Raw genomic sequence first — 16897 nt, 5'->3', positions numbered from 1 at the left:
CATTAACAGCAAACAAGTTGGTAAAATGTCTCAATTAGTAGAATTCATAGCATACTTTGCCTAGTAATGAAATCATTGATAAGAATAATCGGAGATGAAATTGTTATTAAACATATCAAAGTTCTTTATAACCACGTGTATGCCCACGTTAAATAAACAACCATTAAATTCCAATTATTTTGCTTGCTTTTCGAATTTGCTTGTCTTCTTTTATCAAAGATATGCTATTTGTGTTAATACAATATGGTTATTAACGTTGTTATGGTTCGCCACAATCGTCCAATCATTTTTTCGTCCAAAACCGTCCCTATTATTACTCCTCTGGAGTATATTATGACATTAAACGATGCTTGCAATCTGTAGTTGGGAGAAATTTAGCCTTACGGCTCCCCCCTAAATACGATCTTGCTCTGGGCTGGATTTTTTCCAAACACGTTATAAGAAATTATATCCTAAAGTATTAAACAAATTTCTAAAACTTTATTGAAGGTATTTTTCTTAATCATTCTCTATGTAACAATTTATAGTTTTTCTTTGTTTTTATTATTTCGTTAAAAACGCACAAAGAATTTTTGAAAAATGTAACTAAAATCAAAAGGACAATTTTTTCACACGAATTTTGTAAAATAATTCGCATTTCTGTGAATTACATATTCCGAAGGTATGTAGTCTAAAAATGCGTCTAATGCCTGTTGCAATTCCATTTCTTATTATTTCTTCTAGATACATACAAAACGCATCCTGCTTTACTAGCATAAAACTTTAGTAAGCACATAAAGGCAAGGTCAGTACTTTTCATTTATAAAATAGTTCTACCAGTCTGTCAAAATAATGGATTATATTATGCAAATATAAACAACATGTATATTTTTTGACATATTGAAATCAGAATTGTAATTAATTGCAATTTCTTTCATTTCAAGTAGTAAAATGCACTAATATTTCTAAAATTAAAAATATTTGCTTAATAAATACCATATTCTTACTTGAAATCATTTAGTTTGTTGTAGTTGTAGCAGCTATACACTTATACTATAAGGAAGTTTAGTTTAAATTAAAAGTTTAAGATTTCTACCATTTTTACCAAGTTTTGTGTGTGTGTGTGTGTGTATGTGTGTGTGTGTGTGTGTGTGTGTGTGTGTGTGTGTGTGTGTGTGTGTGTGTTTATTTTTTTATTATAATTTTTTAGAAGTAGATTGTGAAACTTTTATTAGTATTCTGAAACTTTTATTCAATCAGTATTTGCTAATCAGGTGATGCTATAAGAATTTTGTATCATGAAAAATATTGAAGACAATATTTTCACGATTCAAAGTTCTCAAAGTATCACCTAACTGCTATATATATTTATTACAGTTGAGGTTCATCTTTCATGGTATGGCACATTAAGTTTTTTTCATAAACGTTAGAGATATATCTAAATATTTTTCATGAATATTAGAGATATATCTAAATTTTTTGAATACAAAAGCAACAAATATGTAACATTTGTTAAAAAATTAATAAGCATAGTTAAGTCAAGTCACAACTTACATTAGATAAATTTTCTTATGTAAGGGAGTAAATGTAAATATAGTTGTCTTAATTAATTAGATTTTCATTTTTTACCTCACTATAAATTTTTCTTAGATTTTCATTCTGTACCTCACTATATTTTAACACAACATTTCAACATGATATTTTAAAATAATATTTTAACACAATATTTCAGGATGTCAGAAAGCCTTAAAGAAGAAATATTGGCAAAGAAGGGGGAAGAGGATAGCAGTAGTGAATCATCAACTCCTTCGTCTCCAGTGTCACACTTACATAAGGTAATAAATGTATATGCATACATACATACATACATACATACATACATACATACATACATACATACATACATACATACATACATACATACATACATACATACATACATACATACATACATACATACATACATACATGCATACATACATACATACATACATACATACATACATACATACATACATACATACATACATACATACATACATACATAACAGGAAAGTATTTGACTTTTAAGCTTTATAACTATTTTTAAAACATCAAAATTTGTAAGGTGACAATGAAATCCAGTTGTTGAACTTCCAGTAGTTGTTAGTTGATGATTGCACTTGATGCATTATTAGAATCGTTTTCTATGCCAAACCATTAACTTTTAAAATATTCATAATTTCTTAATTAAGTATCGCACAATGGAAAACAAGACAATTGACTTTGATGATTTAACTGATGATGAATATGCAAGTGGTGTTGTTAAAGTTGGATTGTGTGCCATGAATAAAAAGGTCTTTTGCATTTCTTTTTTTTTTTTTTTTTTTTTTTTCAAGTAAGCATATTTAGACACATACACATTTACCACCCTCATAATCATTTCTTTAACACATCAGTTATCATCATCAAATTATTTGAATTCATATAGTGGATCATATAAAGTTGTCTTTTACATGTATTTTAGACACATGCTCGACCAATGAAAGAAATTTTGAATCGTTTGCAAAGGTTTTACTTAATAAATTTTCAAATATTTCCTGATGAAGTTACTCTTAATGAACCTGTAGAGAATTGGCCTATTGTGGATTGTCTTATTTCATTTTATTCAAGAGGGTTTCCTTTAGCTAAAGCTATTGAGTATGCTCATCTCCGCAAACCACTTGTATTGAATGACTTAGAAATGCAGTATCAACTTCAAGATAGGTTTGTAGAACTCTCTGTTGTTTTTATTTGATTAATTTATATGTTTAAACTTAAAACCAAAAATAACATGGAAAAGTGAACTAATTATCACTTTATGAATCTCAATTAAAAAAAAACTGCTCAAGGTTTATTAAATTTGACTCATTATGCTTGTCAAAAAAGTGTTCGGTACAATAACTCAATGCTGGCTCACTGTTTTAAAAATTAACCTGTCTTTAAACACCCTAATAATGCAATAATTTTAATTACAGACCCTATCAATTACTTTCAGGATTTAATATATTATTTACAAAATTAACTTTTGTATTTTGTTTTGCTTGTTTGTAGAAGAGAAGTTTACAGGTTATTAGAAGAAGAAGGTTTAGAAGTTCCAAATTATGCTATATTTAACCGGGATAAACAGGGAAACCCTGAATCTGGTGAAGAAATCGAAGAGTATGATGATACTATAATTGTCAATGGAAAAACACTAACTAAACCTTTTGTAGAGAAGCCAGTGAATGCTGAAGATCATAATGTTTACATTTATTATCCTTCATCAGCTGGTGGTGGCTGTCAGATATTGTTTAGGAAAATTGGAAGTAGAAGTAGTGTTTATTCTTCTGAAAGTCGTATTCGTAGAACAGGATCTTATATTTATGAAGATTTTATGCCCACAGATGGAACAGATGTCAAAGTAAGTCTTCGAATGCTGCTCAATATGTCATATTTATACTGGAAAATGTAATTGTTATTTTTAAGTTCATTAAACAAGGGAAAAGCTAAATTTGCATTTCAAAAATTACTGTATATGTTCTGTTAGGTGTATACAGTGGGAGAAGAGTATGCTCATGCAGAAGCTCGAAAGTCTCCTGTTCTAGATGGAAAGGTGGATCGAGATGTTCTCGGAAAAGAAGTTCGTTACCCAGTAATTCTCTCAGCTCATGAAAAGATGATAGCAAAAAGAGTGTGCCGACTTTTCAAGGTTTTTTCTTATTCTTTTTTTAACATTCCATTATAAAAGTAATATATACTAGAAATGATATTTATTGTGACAAGCTCAGACTTAGAGTGCTGTTAAAAATGAATCTAATAAATGGTAAAATTAAGTTAGGACTCTAAAAATTATTGCCATTGAAAGCTTTATCGCTAGAATTTGTGCTGATACAAAAGCATCTAACACTGGATCAAAAAACCTTTTTTTATCATGTGCAGTGCTTTAAAATGTTTATTATAATGTTTTGATTAAAATTTTAATCTATTTTTTTATCCAAATTTAAGTTTTAATTAACAATAAAAAAATATTATATTAAAGTTTGTAAAAATTAATTCGAACAATTTTTCCTATATTTAGAGCATAAGCAATAGAATTAAACACCTAATTAGAAATTTAATACACAAAATCTGACTTACAATTAGTTTGCACTAATTTTTGCTAGTTCTGACAAAATAATAGACAAGTTGTTTCTCTGATTTTCCTATTAACTTTTTAAAAACTAGCAATAGTAATAATTTTAAAAAAAACTGCACAAAGTTTTGAAAATCAAACTTTTGCTGCCAACCAGTTTGAGAGTTAGTAGAAACACTGACTTAGCTCAGAATTTTTTTTTTAAAAAAAAAAAAAAAGAAAATAAAGTCAAATGATTATGTTAGTAATGATACTAACAATTTAACTTAATAAAAAAAACACTTCATCACTAACAAAAATAAAAACAGATGCAATCCAAATATAATTATACTTAAATTCAAATGCATTTCGATAACAACAACAATCAACGCAAATGTGTTATTAAGTAAATTTAAAGTTCAGAAAATTTCTGCATGGCATCACCGTAAAGAGAGGAAGAAAACGACAGTTGTAAACAATCTAAAATTTTAGCTCCATTTCATTAGTGAAGATTATTAATAAAAATGGTTGTTTAAATGTTGAAATCACTGAAGATTTAAACAATCAATTAATCTCTTTTGGTACAATCTATTCTATTTTTAAAAAATAATTCTATTTTAAAGATTCAGTTCTGACAAAAAGAGAATAAATATCAATTTTGACTCAGGAATTAAATGATCTTCTGTATATTTAAGAAAACAATTTCTTTGTTTTCAGTTAGGATGCATAAAATTAAGCAGATTTAGTCGATTTCAGAAGTCTCATCTCTATTAGATTAGCTTTATTGCTAATAAAGGAAATTTGATTCACTGATTAGTAAGAATAGGGATTAAACTGGGTTTGATTGACAAAGCTTTACTGTATATTAGCCATATTCCTGGTTATATATGATTTATTTTTTGTTAAATGCTACACTATTACATCAACCTTAAGGATATCAATTATAATCATAAGAAAAAAACATCTCTATTTTGTACCAAATACCTGAAAATCTGCTTTGAAATCAAAAAAATAGCTTTTTTTTTTTTTTCTTTTTTTTTTTTTTGTAATGGATTTTTAGGAACAAACATTTAGTTGGCAGTTGCTAACTTTTTTTTTTTTTAATTTTTTTTTAACAAAGTTTTTATTGCAAACAATGTGGTTTTTTTTAAAAAAATAGATATGATTTTTTTTTTTTTTTTTTATCCAAAATTAGATGTTTTTTATTAAAATTTTCATAGCAAACAGTTTGTGGTTTTGACCTACTCAGAGCTAATGGAAAATCACTCATTTGTGATGTCAATGGCTTTAGTTTTGTCAAGACATCACAGAAGTATTATGATGACTGCTCCCAGCTACTAGGTGATTTAATTTTGCAGAATTTAGCTCCACAATTATGGATACCTTCTCAAATAGACTTTCCTCAATTACCACAATCTACTGAGACACCTGTTGTCAGGCCATTAAGCACATCAATGGAATTACGGTGTGTAGTAGCTATTATACGTCATGGTGACAGAACTCCAAAACAAAAAATGAAAATGGTGGTTAGTCATAAACTGTATGTTATTTTGACTTTGTTTTTTGTGAAACAGAATTTTTTTATGTTCTATGTGAAGTATATGCATAAATAATTTTTCTTTTCAATATTTCATTAATTTTTTTAGTGCTTTTTTCTTTTATTGATATTTATAATTAAGATTATATTTTATCTTTGCAATAATTGTTTAGTTTTTTAGAATTGTGGGATAGGTATAATGGAGAAGAGGAAGGAAGGTTAAAATTAAAAAAACCAAAGCAGTTACAAGAAATACTAGACATTACTCGAACTCTTTTAGAAGGGCAAGAAGATTTAGGAGAGGTCTTTGAAAATAAACTGAAGCTGCAGCAAATGAAAAGTGTTTTAGAAATGTAAGCTTTTTCACAACTTGCATATTTTATACATTTAACTTATCCTACTATTTTCTTTTCTTTTCTTTTTTTTTTTTTGCCAATTCTTATCTCAAAAATTAGATCACCAAAACCCCATTACCTTGACAATCTATGATCATTTTTTTGACTAAATAAATTTTTTAAATATTTTATTTGCTTAAATAACAAGTAAATGTATAGAGCATAAGTTTAACTGTTTTTTTTTTTTTTTTTTAAATAATAAATATATTTTAATAATAAATAATTTTTTAATAATAAGTATATACTATTATTATAGAAAGAAAAAGTTCAGAAAATTTGAATTTTTTTTAAGCTAGTTAAGTCATAAAACTTTCAACTTTTTATTGAACTGCTGAAGTAAGTTTTTAATATTTCAAAAAGATTCAAATTTCTCTTGCTGCTGACTTGACTTTGAACTGTTGACTTAACTTTGAACTACTGGCTAGACATTGTGCTGTGTGTTTAACTTTGAACTGTTTGCTGGCTCACCTTTAACTAATGAACCTTATTTTAATTACACTCATGAAAAGTATATTAAATTTAATGTGTTTATATTTTTTTAAAAATACAATCTAAATTTCTTTATTCATTCTTGCGATAAGAGTCTTGCATCTCTTGCATCTGCCAAAGTAAAGGTGAGTTTCCACTCATCCGTTTTAGCTCCGGGAAAGGGAAAGAGATGGGAAAATTAATCACGTAAGCGTGCGCAGTTTATAATTTAATTTTGAAAATTACTCACTGCGCATGCTCACGTGATTAATTTTCCTATCCCTTTCCCGGAGCTAAAACAGATGAGTGGAAGCTCACCTTAAAGGTTTTTTAAAAAAATGCTCTTTACATTACTGTTTATTTATAAATATAGATTGTTTTCTACAGATAAGTAATTTAGATGAATAGTTACATCAGTTATATAAAATTTTGTTATAATTAAACAAGCTAAAGAAGATATGTACTATATGAAACAAAAGTATATACTATATTACAAATTGGTAGTAGAGCAACTAGCATGTAATGTGTTATATATTATTTACAAATACCTATCTTATAGTTCTACTAACTAAAGTGTCACAAAAAATTTTGTTACTTTTAATGAAATTCTTGGCTTTTAGTTTTCTCTGCATGTTTTAACTGGTGTTGATGCTTTAACTGGTGTTGATGTTTTTAGTGCAAAAATTTTTAAAACCTTCACTAATTTGACCTTTTGTTTTCTCTCATGAACTGAATTTGACTCCCTGTTTAACAGAAAATATAATGTTAACATTACTGTAGTTAAAATATTGTTAATGTTAGTGTTAAGTAATCTTTCTTTTTTTTTTTTATTGAATTACTTTATTTCTTTATGCTATCAAATGACCATTTAATCACTTCTCCATTTTCTCACAGATATTCTTAGAATTTCTTTATTTGTTTTTTTATTTTTACTTTTTTATTTATTCTATGATGTTTAATGCTTTTTTTTATTTTTTACTTTTTTAATTGTAAAAAGATTATGTAAAGTACTCTGAAAAGTTCCATTATTAAAAAAATTCTGACTGTGGTGTACCAACCTTTTACTTCTTAGATGCAGGATTAGTTCTTTCTTTTCCCTGATAAATGGCAGAGCTAAAATCATTGATCAATTTCTTCATATTTGTTTGTAAAGAAATTGTTGAGCAAATAATATTGAGAGTTCTTGTGAAGAAAGTTATATAAAAAGATTAGGTGAATGGAAGTTGATGAGTATGAGTTTTTAAAGCAATTAGAAATGAGGAGTTGGAAGCTTGTCTATGTTTTTCAGGGTGTATTTTTGGTCTTTCTGAATCTGTTCTGAATAAGTGGTATTCTTTTCATCTTTGATTTTTGAGACTCAGTCGTTTTCTATCTACATTCTTTTTTAGATCTGGCAGTGAGAGGAGTTTTCCCCTATAAAGGTGTGATCCTTAGTAAAATACTTATTTTGTTGATGATTTGTTGACCACATGAAGTATTGCAGCAGTTCTTTGAGTTGAAAATTTTAGAACAATTAAATATTTAAATGTTTATACAACATGTTTAATACTATATATACTTCTAAAATGCTAATTTTAACACTTTTAATGTGATAAACCTTTATATGAATTTTGTTTTTTGGTTCAAAAAATTTGTTTGAAAAATTTTTTTTTTGTCTATTTTTAAGTTTTTAGGAAAAAGTTATTCATCTAATTTTTTTATTTCATATTTTTATTCTTTGTTTCACAGATAGTTATAAAACTAGAGTTTCACATTCTTAATGATATAATAAATGAATTTTAAACCAAATTGTTTTTACTGAAATTGAATTTTTATCTCTTAAGAGTAAGTCTTTAATTCTCTGGAATCATCTTTTCAAGTTTTATTATTTTTTTTTTTCATTAAAACCTTGAAAAGAAATTTCAAGCCAACTGCTTACTAAATTTAATAAGTTTTCTCTTAATAAATATTTTTCCTTTTAATCTGATTTGTTGTTGTTGGCTACTTTTCAACAAACCTTTTTTTAATAGGTATGGTCATTTTTCGGGCATAAATCGAAAAGTTCAAATTAAATCAATGAATGATAAGCGGAATTATGATATGATAACTAAATTTAAAGGGAGAAATAAAACAACACATTTGTCTGTTAATACTTCAAAAGCATTACTACTTATTGTAAAATGGGGTGGTGAGTTAACTGCTATGGGAAAGAAACAGGCTGAAGAACTTGGAAGGGCTTTTCGATGTGTTTATCCAGGTGGGCAAGGTAAAAAGTTTTTCTTTTGATCAACAGTTTTTGTTATCTTTTTCATTTCAATTTATATATATTATATGTATTAAAGTTATATATATTATAGTATATATATCAAGTTATATATATTAAATATAATATGCAAAAATTATAAAGAAAGTTTGTGATGTCAGGAGAGTATGGTCGTGTACCAGGGTTTGGATTCTTGCGCTTGCATAGTACTTATCGTCATGACCTCAAAATTTATGCATCTGATGAAGGAAGAGTGCAAGTTACAGCAGCTGCTTTTGCTAAAGTTAGTACAAAAGTTATAGCAATATTTAAAGGAATATAGATATGAATTGTTTTCCTTCTAAACTAAAATTTCAACAACTGCAATTGAAAATATTTTATTTTGTGACAGGGTTTATTGGCATTGGAAGGTGAGTTAGCTCCTGTCTTGGTTAGCTTAGTAAAAAGCGACAAAAATGTAAGTGGCATGTTGGATACACCTGGTGATATTAGTGGAACAATGCGTAGGTCAGTTTTATTTATTTAAGTATGTTCTTTCATTGAAGTTTAACTTCCTCGTTATTGTTCTTATGTTTAAACTTAATTTCAGGGTAAAATCGCGGTTGCATGATCATCTTCATTCCACAGTTGATTTTACAACGGAAGATGAGAAAAAGGTTTATAAACTATTTTCATATGAGTTACACAGTATAAACTTATTACATGGTATAAGTTTTTTTTTAAATAATTGAGAATTAAATTTTTATAAAGGAAAAATTTGATTAAAACGTTTGGCTCATAAATATTTTAGTTAGCACCTACCGGAAGTACATCTATTGTTAGAGCCATGCATGAAGTTGTAAATCCCCACAAAATGTGCAAAAAAATACTGAGGCTTGTGAAAACACTTACTAAGCAAATCAGAGAAAAATGCGAAGAACCTGGAGTTAATCCTGAATCTTCTAGTTTATATCACGATGAAACCCTTAACCTTATGCGGCACAGGTGGGAGAAATTAGAAAAAGATTTTTCTAGTGGTGAAGAATTTGACATTAGCCTTATTCCTGATATCTATGATAGTGTCAAGTATGATTATGTGCATAATAGGTAAGCAGAGGCTTTTTAAAATATTTAGTTTTAATCTTATCTCATGTTCATATTAGGGCAGCTTATATAAGACAGTCAAGTTATTCACTTTTGGGCTGCATTTGATAAGCTCTACCTTGTTCCACAACCTTGTTACTCTTGGTAAGAACTATATAGAAGCCAGTGGCTAATTTAGCACATTTGCTTATTAACTTGATTGCTTAAACAGTTTTTTTTTTGCAATATATTTAAACAGAACATTAATTCCTTGAATCAATTGCAGCTGTCAGCATGTCCTGTGGCAAACACAATGGCATAAAGATGTTCTTTGAGCAGTGTGTAACAGTAAATCTGCAATTCTGAAATCTTATTTAAAGTCAGGTAGAGAACATCTTCTAAAAACAGATATTTTTGAAGTGCACAGATGATGGCACTCTTTTCTTCATCTCTCTTATCATTGTTGAACAAAGACCATTTGGCAAAGTCTTTACTGAGATATCACAAGAGAAGTAACTACTTTTCTACAATTTCTGCAATTCATAATCTTTAATCAGTTGCAAAATTACCATATTAGTACCCCATCATAAGGAGCATAGCATCAATAGTGCCAACAAACAAGTGCCAACAATCAAGTGCCAACAAATATGTGCCAACAAATAAATATCAGCAAACAAATGCCAACAAACAAGTGCCAGGAAACAAGTAAATCCAATGTAATGCACCAATCTCATATTTGAAAGAAAAAAATGAAGGAAAGTTATTTTTAAATAATAAATCTCCTTCGCCATTCATTCAGTGGTAAACACTAAGAGTATAAAATTTTATACATAAAACCAGAATTGTCTCTGTTGCCCAAGATTTGCAATTTAAGTCAACAAACTCTGCTATCATCTTACAGTTGAATTTTACAAAAGTGTTGTTGTAGTTCATATATTGCAATATCCTAATGAAATGCCAGACATGTTTGTTCAGCATTGTTTGGAAGTCTCACCAATTTTATCAATTTCAGTATGATAAAAATTGGATTTTTCTATAAACTCCCATTTAGATTTCAATTGACCAAATAGGTCAATCTCTGGTCTTTTTTGTGTGAAAATAGAATCAAACATAGCTTCTGCATAGAATTTGATAGAAAGCAAGGAAGAAAAAAGCAGAAAAAAGTAAAGAAAAATTTGTTTTAAAAGTTGTTCAACTTCCTGACATCTAACATAGAAAATAAATTTGCCTAACTATATTTTGTGTCAGTAATTACTGTTTTGATCCTATCCACTTTTTTCGCCTCATCTTTTTCTGTGTTATGACCCCATACTATTTACTAAAATGAATAGAATTATAATAAGAGAAGTGTTTGTATTGTTTATAATACGTATTATTTTAAATTTTTCTCTAAAAAAAAATATAATTTTCAGGTCATTGGGATTAGACAATCTTTCTGAGTTGTATAAATGCACAAAAGCCCTTGCAGATATTGTTATGCCTTTGGTAGGTTGTATTTTATTTTTTTAAGGAATCATTTTGTTACTTTTTGAAGAATCAAAAAAAAAAAAAAAAAAAATTTTCAACTTTTTTTTTACTTATAAATGACAGAAAGGATGTAGGAAACGACATTTTAAGAAGCACATAAAGAAAGTCTGTAATAAAACTTTTAAGAAACTTGTTTCTAACTTGTTTAATACTTGTTTCTATTTTTGTGTTTTATTTGCATGTTTTTAGGAGTATGGTATTACAAGCAATGAAAAGACAGCAATCTCCAAACAGATCTGTCAGTGTTTCTTCCGTAAAATTCAAGCTGATTTGCATTACAATGTACATCAACTAGAAGATACTGTGCATAGGCTAGATCCCAGGTAAATTTGATTCAATTACCTTTTCAATGATTTGCTTTAGTGTTTGTGTTGTTCCAAATATGTAAACAAATCCAAAATTGCTTTTGTATTAATTTTTTCATAGAGTTTTGTGATGAAATGTTCAATACAGTTTTATCTGTTTTCAGTGATTCACATAATGTTTCGACACCTCATCGGCATGTCAGAACTCGATTGTATATCACAAGCGAAAGTCATGTACACTCTATTGTTTCTGCCTTGCGTTTTGGAAATCTGTTTGATGTATGTATATGTAAAAAATTTAAGGGTTTATAATAATAATAATAATAATAATAATAATAATAATAATAATAATAATAATAATAATAATAATAATAATAATAATAATAATAATAATAATAATAATAATAATAATAATAATAATAATAATAATAATTATAATAATAATAATAATAATAATAATAATAATAATAATAATAATAATAATAATAATAATAATAATAATAATAATAATAATAATAATAATAATAATAATAATAATAATAATAATAATAATAACAAAAATAGTAATAATATTAATAACAATAATAATATTAATAACAATAATAATAACAATAATAATAATAATAACAATAATAACAATAATAATAATATTTGTTTGCAAAAAAATTCTAAGTTTTTTTATGTTATTTTTAGACTTCAAATGATCATCAGTGGGAGAGAGCCATTGCTTATTTGAATGAAGTTTCAGAACTTAACTATCTCACACAAATTGTATTCATGCAGTATGAAGACCCAACTGCTGATCCACTTTCTGTTAATCGTTTCCACATTGAAATTTTTTTCAGGTATTGTTGTTTTTTCAAAACAATTTTGAAGTGTTTTTCTAAAGTGAGATTTAAAATTTTTTATTAAAAACATAAAATATTTTATCATTTTCACAATTTTTTCAAAATTGATTGTTTTTTTTTTGTGCTTGTTGCATTTTGCGATATGCAATAAGATGTTAGAAGCTTTATAGTATAAGCTATATTATTTGTAAGAGAGCTATGATCACTTTATTTTTTGCAGTCCAGGTGTCAAAATACCAGATTGTGAAAAATCATGCACTGAAGAATCCCCTCTATCATCAAAAGTATCAATTGATGAATGGAACGGTAGACGATCCGATAGCAGTAAGATTTGTTATTCTTTGAAAATGATTTTGAGCTCTTTGATGTAGTGGAAAGTAAGGCTTAAATTTGTTGTTCTTAGTTGAAATTCCTGTTCGTACAGAGAGGAATATGAATATAACAAGAAGCATGGAGAGAGATTCATGTTTTTGGCCTTGTACAAGCCCTGGGAGTATGTGATTTTTTTCAACGCTTTTCTGATTCTGTTGTTGTTTTATTTTAAATGAAAGAACTATTTATAGTATGCTGCAGCCAAAACAAGTGTTAAAGCTCCCTATTCTCCATCTATTATTCTCTCCCTGCACAGCTGTGTGATATTTTAAAATGTAATAAATGGGTTGTATTTCTATGATTAGAAATGCTTTAAAATGTAAGGAATTAATATTTCTATGCTTAGAAATCTTTTACTTTTTATAAAACTTGGAATTGGATTTAAATAAAGCAGTTTACTTAAATTTATCATCATAAAAAACACAACAAGGTTTTGCATTATTTTTAACCATTAAAATTTGGAATATGCAAAGTTAGAAGTAAAGCATTTTTTACATAAATTTTGATTAAATACTATTGACTACAGAACTAAGAATTTGTTTGGTCTAAAAAGACCAACATTTCTACAATATTTGCTTTAGATTAAATAATATTTACGAAGGAAAATGATTTTTTTTTATTGAGACCTTCATTCTTTATTTCTGCCAGAATAAATGGTTATTGAATATGTTTTCTGATGGAAATATTAGAAAGAAGAAGAAAAAGTAAACATCAAGCATTCACAATTATTGTGGGTGATTGCAGCTTAGTGTCTCTTAAATTTTTTATTTTTTCAACACAAGAAACTTTCAGTGTATTGAAATAATAAGAATTTTTTATTTTAGCCTTTTTAAGTTTTTATTTTTATGATTAAATTATTATTATTATTAATGTTGTTATTATTATTACTATTATTGTTATTATTATCATTATTATTATCATTATTATTATCATTATTATTATCATTATTATTATCATTAATATTATCATTATTATTATCATTAATATTATCATTAATATTATCATTATTATTATCATTATTATTATTATCATTAATATTATCATTAATATTATCATTAATATTATCTATATTATTATTATTATCATTATTATTATTATCATCATTATTATTATTATTATTATTATTATTATTATTATTATTATTATTATTATTATTATTATTATTATTATTGTTATTATTATTATTATTATTATTATTATTATTATTATTATTATTATTATTATTATTATTGTTATTATTATTGTTATTATTATTATTATTATTATTATTATTGTTATTATTATTATTATTATTATTATTATTATTGTTATTATTATTATTATTATTATTATTATTATTATTATTATTATTATTATTATTATTATTATTATATTATTATTATTATTATTATTATTATTATTATTATTATTATTATTATTATTATTATTATTATTATCTTTGCTGTTGTTGTTTTTATTACTTTTAGTTTTTCGTTTTTATTTGTTGTTTGTTTTTTTTGAAGTGATGTTGATAATATAAAAGTTTTTAAAGAGAAAAATGTAAAAATGTGAATCACAAAACTCCAGATTTCTTTCTGTCCCAAATGAAAAAGCTAATAAATTAGAGCTTTAATAACACTGACAAAGCAATTATGAAAAGAGAAGCTCCCAGTGGATTTGCTGTCCGTATTCTAATGGCTGTTGCAAATATAACTTTTTTTAAAAAGAAGTTCTAAGTAACACTTGGTAGATAACATAAATCTAAATCCTCAAAGTTCAATATCCCTCAGACCTCATAATCAGTACCTGAACAGGAATTTCATCTTGTTATCCATCTTCTTGATATTTTGATTTTAAAGCAATTGCAAACCATTTTATTGTCAAGGATACCATCTTAATGCTATGGTTACTTAATATTTTAAATTTAGATTTCAAATTAGTTAAATATATTTTTTAAATTATTTTTTAAGTCTGCTGTTAAAACGATTTAACATACTTAAAAAATCAATGTTTTAAAAAAACCTTAAGCCAGACATTGCAATTTTCTATTATTAAACTTGTGTATACATCTTATTACTAAACTTATGCATAGGTAATAATGGTGTAAGATACTACAAGATTTTTTGATGGTGAATAGATTTTCCCATTATTTGTTGTTTGAATTTGAAGTGCAAGTTGCACGTTGTGACGAGTTTAAAAATGTGAATGCAATAAAGAATATAGCCTGCAATGTTTGGTTCAAAGGCTCAGTTTACACAAGAAATATATGATGGAGATTCTCTTGAAATATATGACCGAGATTCTTTTTTGGCGCAATTTATCTCCTACATTTAAAACATTGTTATATGTTTATGATTATTTATAATTTATATTTTTATATGATTGTAATATATTAACATTTATATGATTATATATATTGACTGTAAAATGGTATAATGACGTCTGTTACGAACATCGTACGATGTTAAACTTCTCTGTAGAGTATTCCTTCAGCGCTCCTGTTCGCATGTCGTTACAACCGATGGCACAAAGAGTTAACTACCGTCACTCTGCTAGTAAAGTACAAAAAAGCGTTTTTAAATCTTCTCCAATTAAAAGTATCGAAGAAACGATATCAATTCGAGGTATCAAAGTTTAACATTTCTATGTCTAAGTTTAATATTTCTATGTCTAAGTTTAATATTTCTATGTCTAAGTTTAATATTCCTATGTCTAAGTTTAATAATATTACTTTATTGCCCTTTTTTAAATTTGCTAAAGCAGCAGATCGTCTTTATCTGCAGATGCCTAATATTCACATACTACTGATGTATTAAGTTACGTAACATTGACAATTCCATAGGAGAAGATATGCCCTAGCTGTAGATACGAAATGTTTTGGTAATAGGTTCTTTGATGCTAGTTAATCGACAGCGGCCGACTGATATATTTCTGTGGCTTAGTGCTAAAAGTGCTAATTGTTTAAAAATCGGTTTGCAGCAGCATCTGTTTAAATATCACTTCCGCTTTTCACAATCGAATTGCATAGCAGCAATATGATTTATTAAAGTGATATTTCTGCTTTTGTTTTATAATATTTATATTCATGTAGACTCGTATATATTTTTAAAAATTACCAATTTTAAATTTTAGTAAGCACATTGGAGTCTCTTCCAATATAAATACGAAATTCCGACATTTAGGTCTTTTGTTTACAAAATATTTTTTGACGGTATTTTAGAAATTTTAACTAAAATTCATTTTTTTGGAGATTTTTTAGCACCAAGCCATTTTTATTAGCTGTATTTTAATATTCTCTGATTACGGAAATATTAAAAAATTGCTAATAATTGCTAAAAAGTGTTTAATCATCTTCATGTTGTCGACGAACAGTGACGTTAAGATGCTGACGTTGTTTTATAGGTGCTGATGTCATTGAGACTTTGCCGTCCTTGCATCCGTTAGTATGTCTGCATAGGAACGTTTGTCAAGCTGATGTAGAGAAAATGCTTGATCAATTTGCTAATAATGACAACGTTGAACCGTCTGATATTATATCGGCCGATGATATACTTAGAGCCAACTTTGACTTGGTGTCCCAAGTTTCGGTTTGAAGCTTTTTAGCAGAATATTTCTAGCTTTTTTCCAAGCGAATTATTTAAAGCGCGTTGCTGTAGTTATGTTTATAATATTTTCGAACATATTTAAAGGTTGAATTGGTTTTATTAGTTTTACATTTCGTATTCTTTTTATTTTCGTTGAGAAATTTAAAAAAATATTTTCGCAGAGACAAATTTTAGTTTACAATTGGTTTTAATTCTGTTAAGATTATCTACAGCTTCGAAACCATTAAACTTTGTAAGTTTCGCTCACATAAACCTTGTTTTGACTTCACATTTCCAAATGATTTCAAGCAAATTTGGAAACTTCAAAAGTTCGGCGACTGAACGGTTTAATTTTCGGCAGAAAATCATGACCGAATGTTTGGGTTCGGAGTTCGGCAATAAAACAGGTCCGGCGCATCTCTAACTAAAAGTAGGGAAGACCAAGGTTAGTTGGCTACAGGGGTGACTTTACACTGCGCCTAACACTA

General features: G+C 27.0%; 1 protein-coding gene across 5 annotated transcripts; it reads left to right on the top strand.

Moving 5' to 3' along the window:
- Nucleotides 1-358: 358 nt before the first annotated feature.
- Nucleotides 359-16536, top strand: LOC149877069 (inositol hexakisphosphate and diphosphoinositol-pentakisphosphate kinase 2-like). 5 transcript variants are annotated; one of them, XM_090074571.1, is made up of 22 exons: nt 359-489; nt 724-784; nt 1712-1814; nt 2214-2315; nt 2486-2724; nt 3052-3400; nt 3527-3688; nt 5311-5630; nt 5801-5980; nt 8500-8735; nt 8894-9015; nt 9124-9239; nt 9322-9388; nt 9523-9818; nt 11207-11279; nt 11511-11644; nt 11791-11905; nt 12320-12471; nt 12695-12798; nt 12878-12967; nt 15306-15449; nt 16228-16536. In XM_090074571.1, the coding sequence occupies exons 3-22, from the start codon at nt 1713-1715 to the stop codon at nt 16416-16418; spliced, it is 3294 nt and encodes a 1097-aa protein (XP_089930697.1). In that variant the 5' UTR covers nt 359-489; nt 724-784; nt 1712; the 3' UTR covers nt 16419-16536. The 5 variants fall into 5 exon arrangements, 3 of the variants coding, with proteins under 3 accessions (XP_089930697.1, XP_089930698.1, XP_089930699.1); XR_016448361.1 differs by lacking the exons at nt 359-489; nt 12878-12967 and having other exon boundaries at nt 622-784; nt 12700-12798; XM_090074572.1 differs by lacking the exons at nt 359-489; nt 12878-12967 and having other exon boundaries at nt 622-784.
- Nucleotides 16537-16897: the final 361 nt, after the last annotated feature.

This window comes from Hydra viridissima, unplaced genomic scaffold (genome assembly GCF_058129835.1).
Source record: "Hydra viridissima isolate aposymbiotic clone 2 unplaced genomic scaffold, HvirCarnegie_v1 scaffold_17, whole genome shotgun sequence".
In the NCBI taxonomy this organism is placed as follows: domain Eukaryota; kingdom Metazoa; phylum Cnidaria; class Hydrozoa; order Anthoathecata; family Hydridae; genus Hydra; species Hydra viridissima.
Note: the sequence above shows the minus strand (reverse complement) of the source record. Positions and strands in the feature narration are given on the sequence as shown.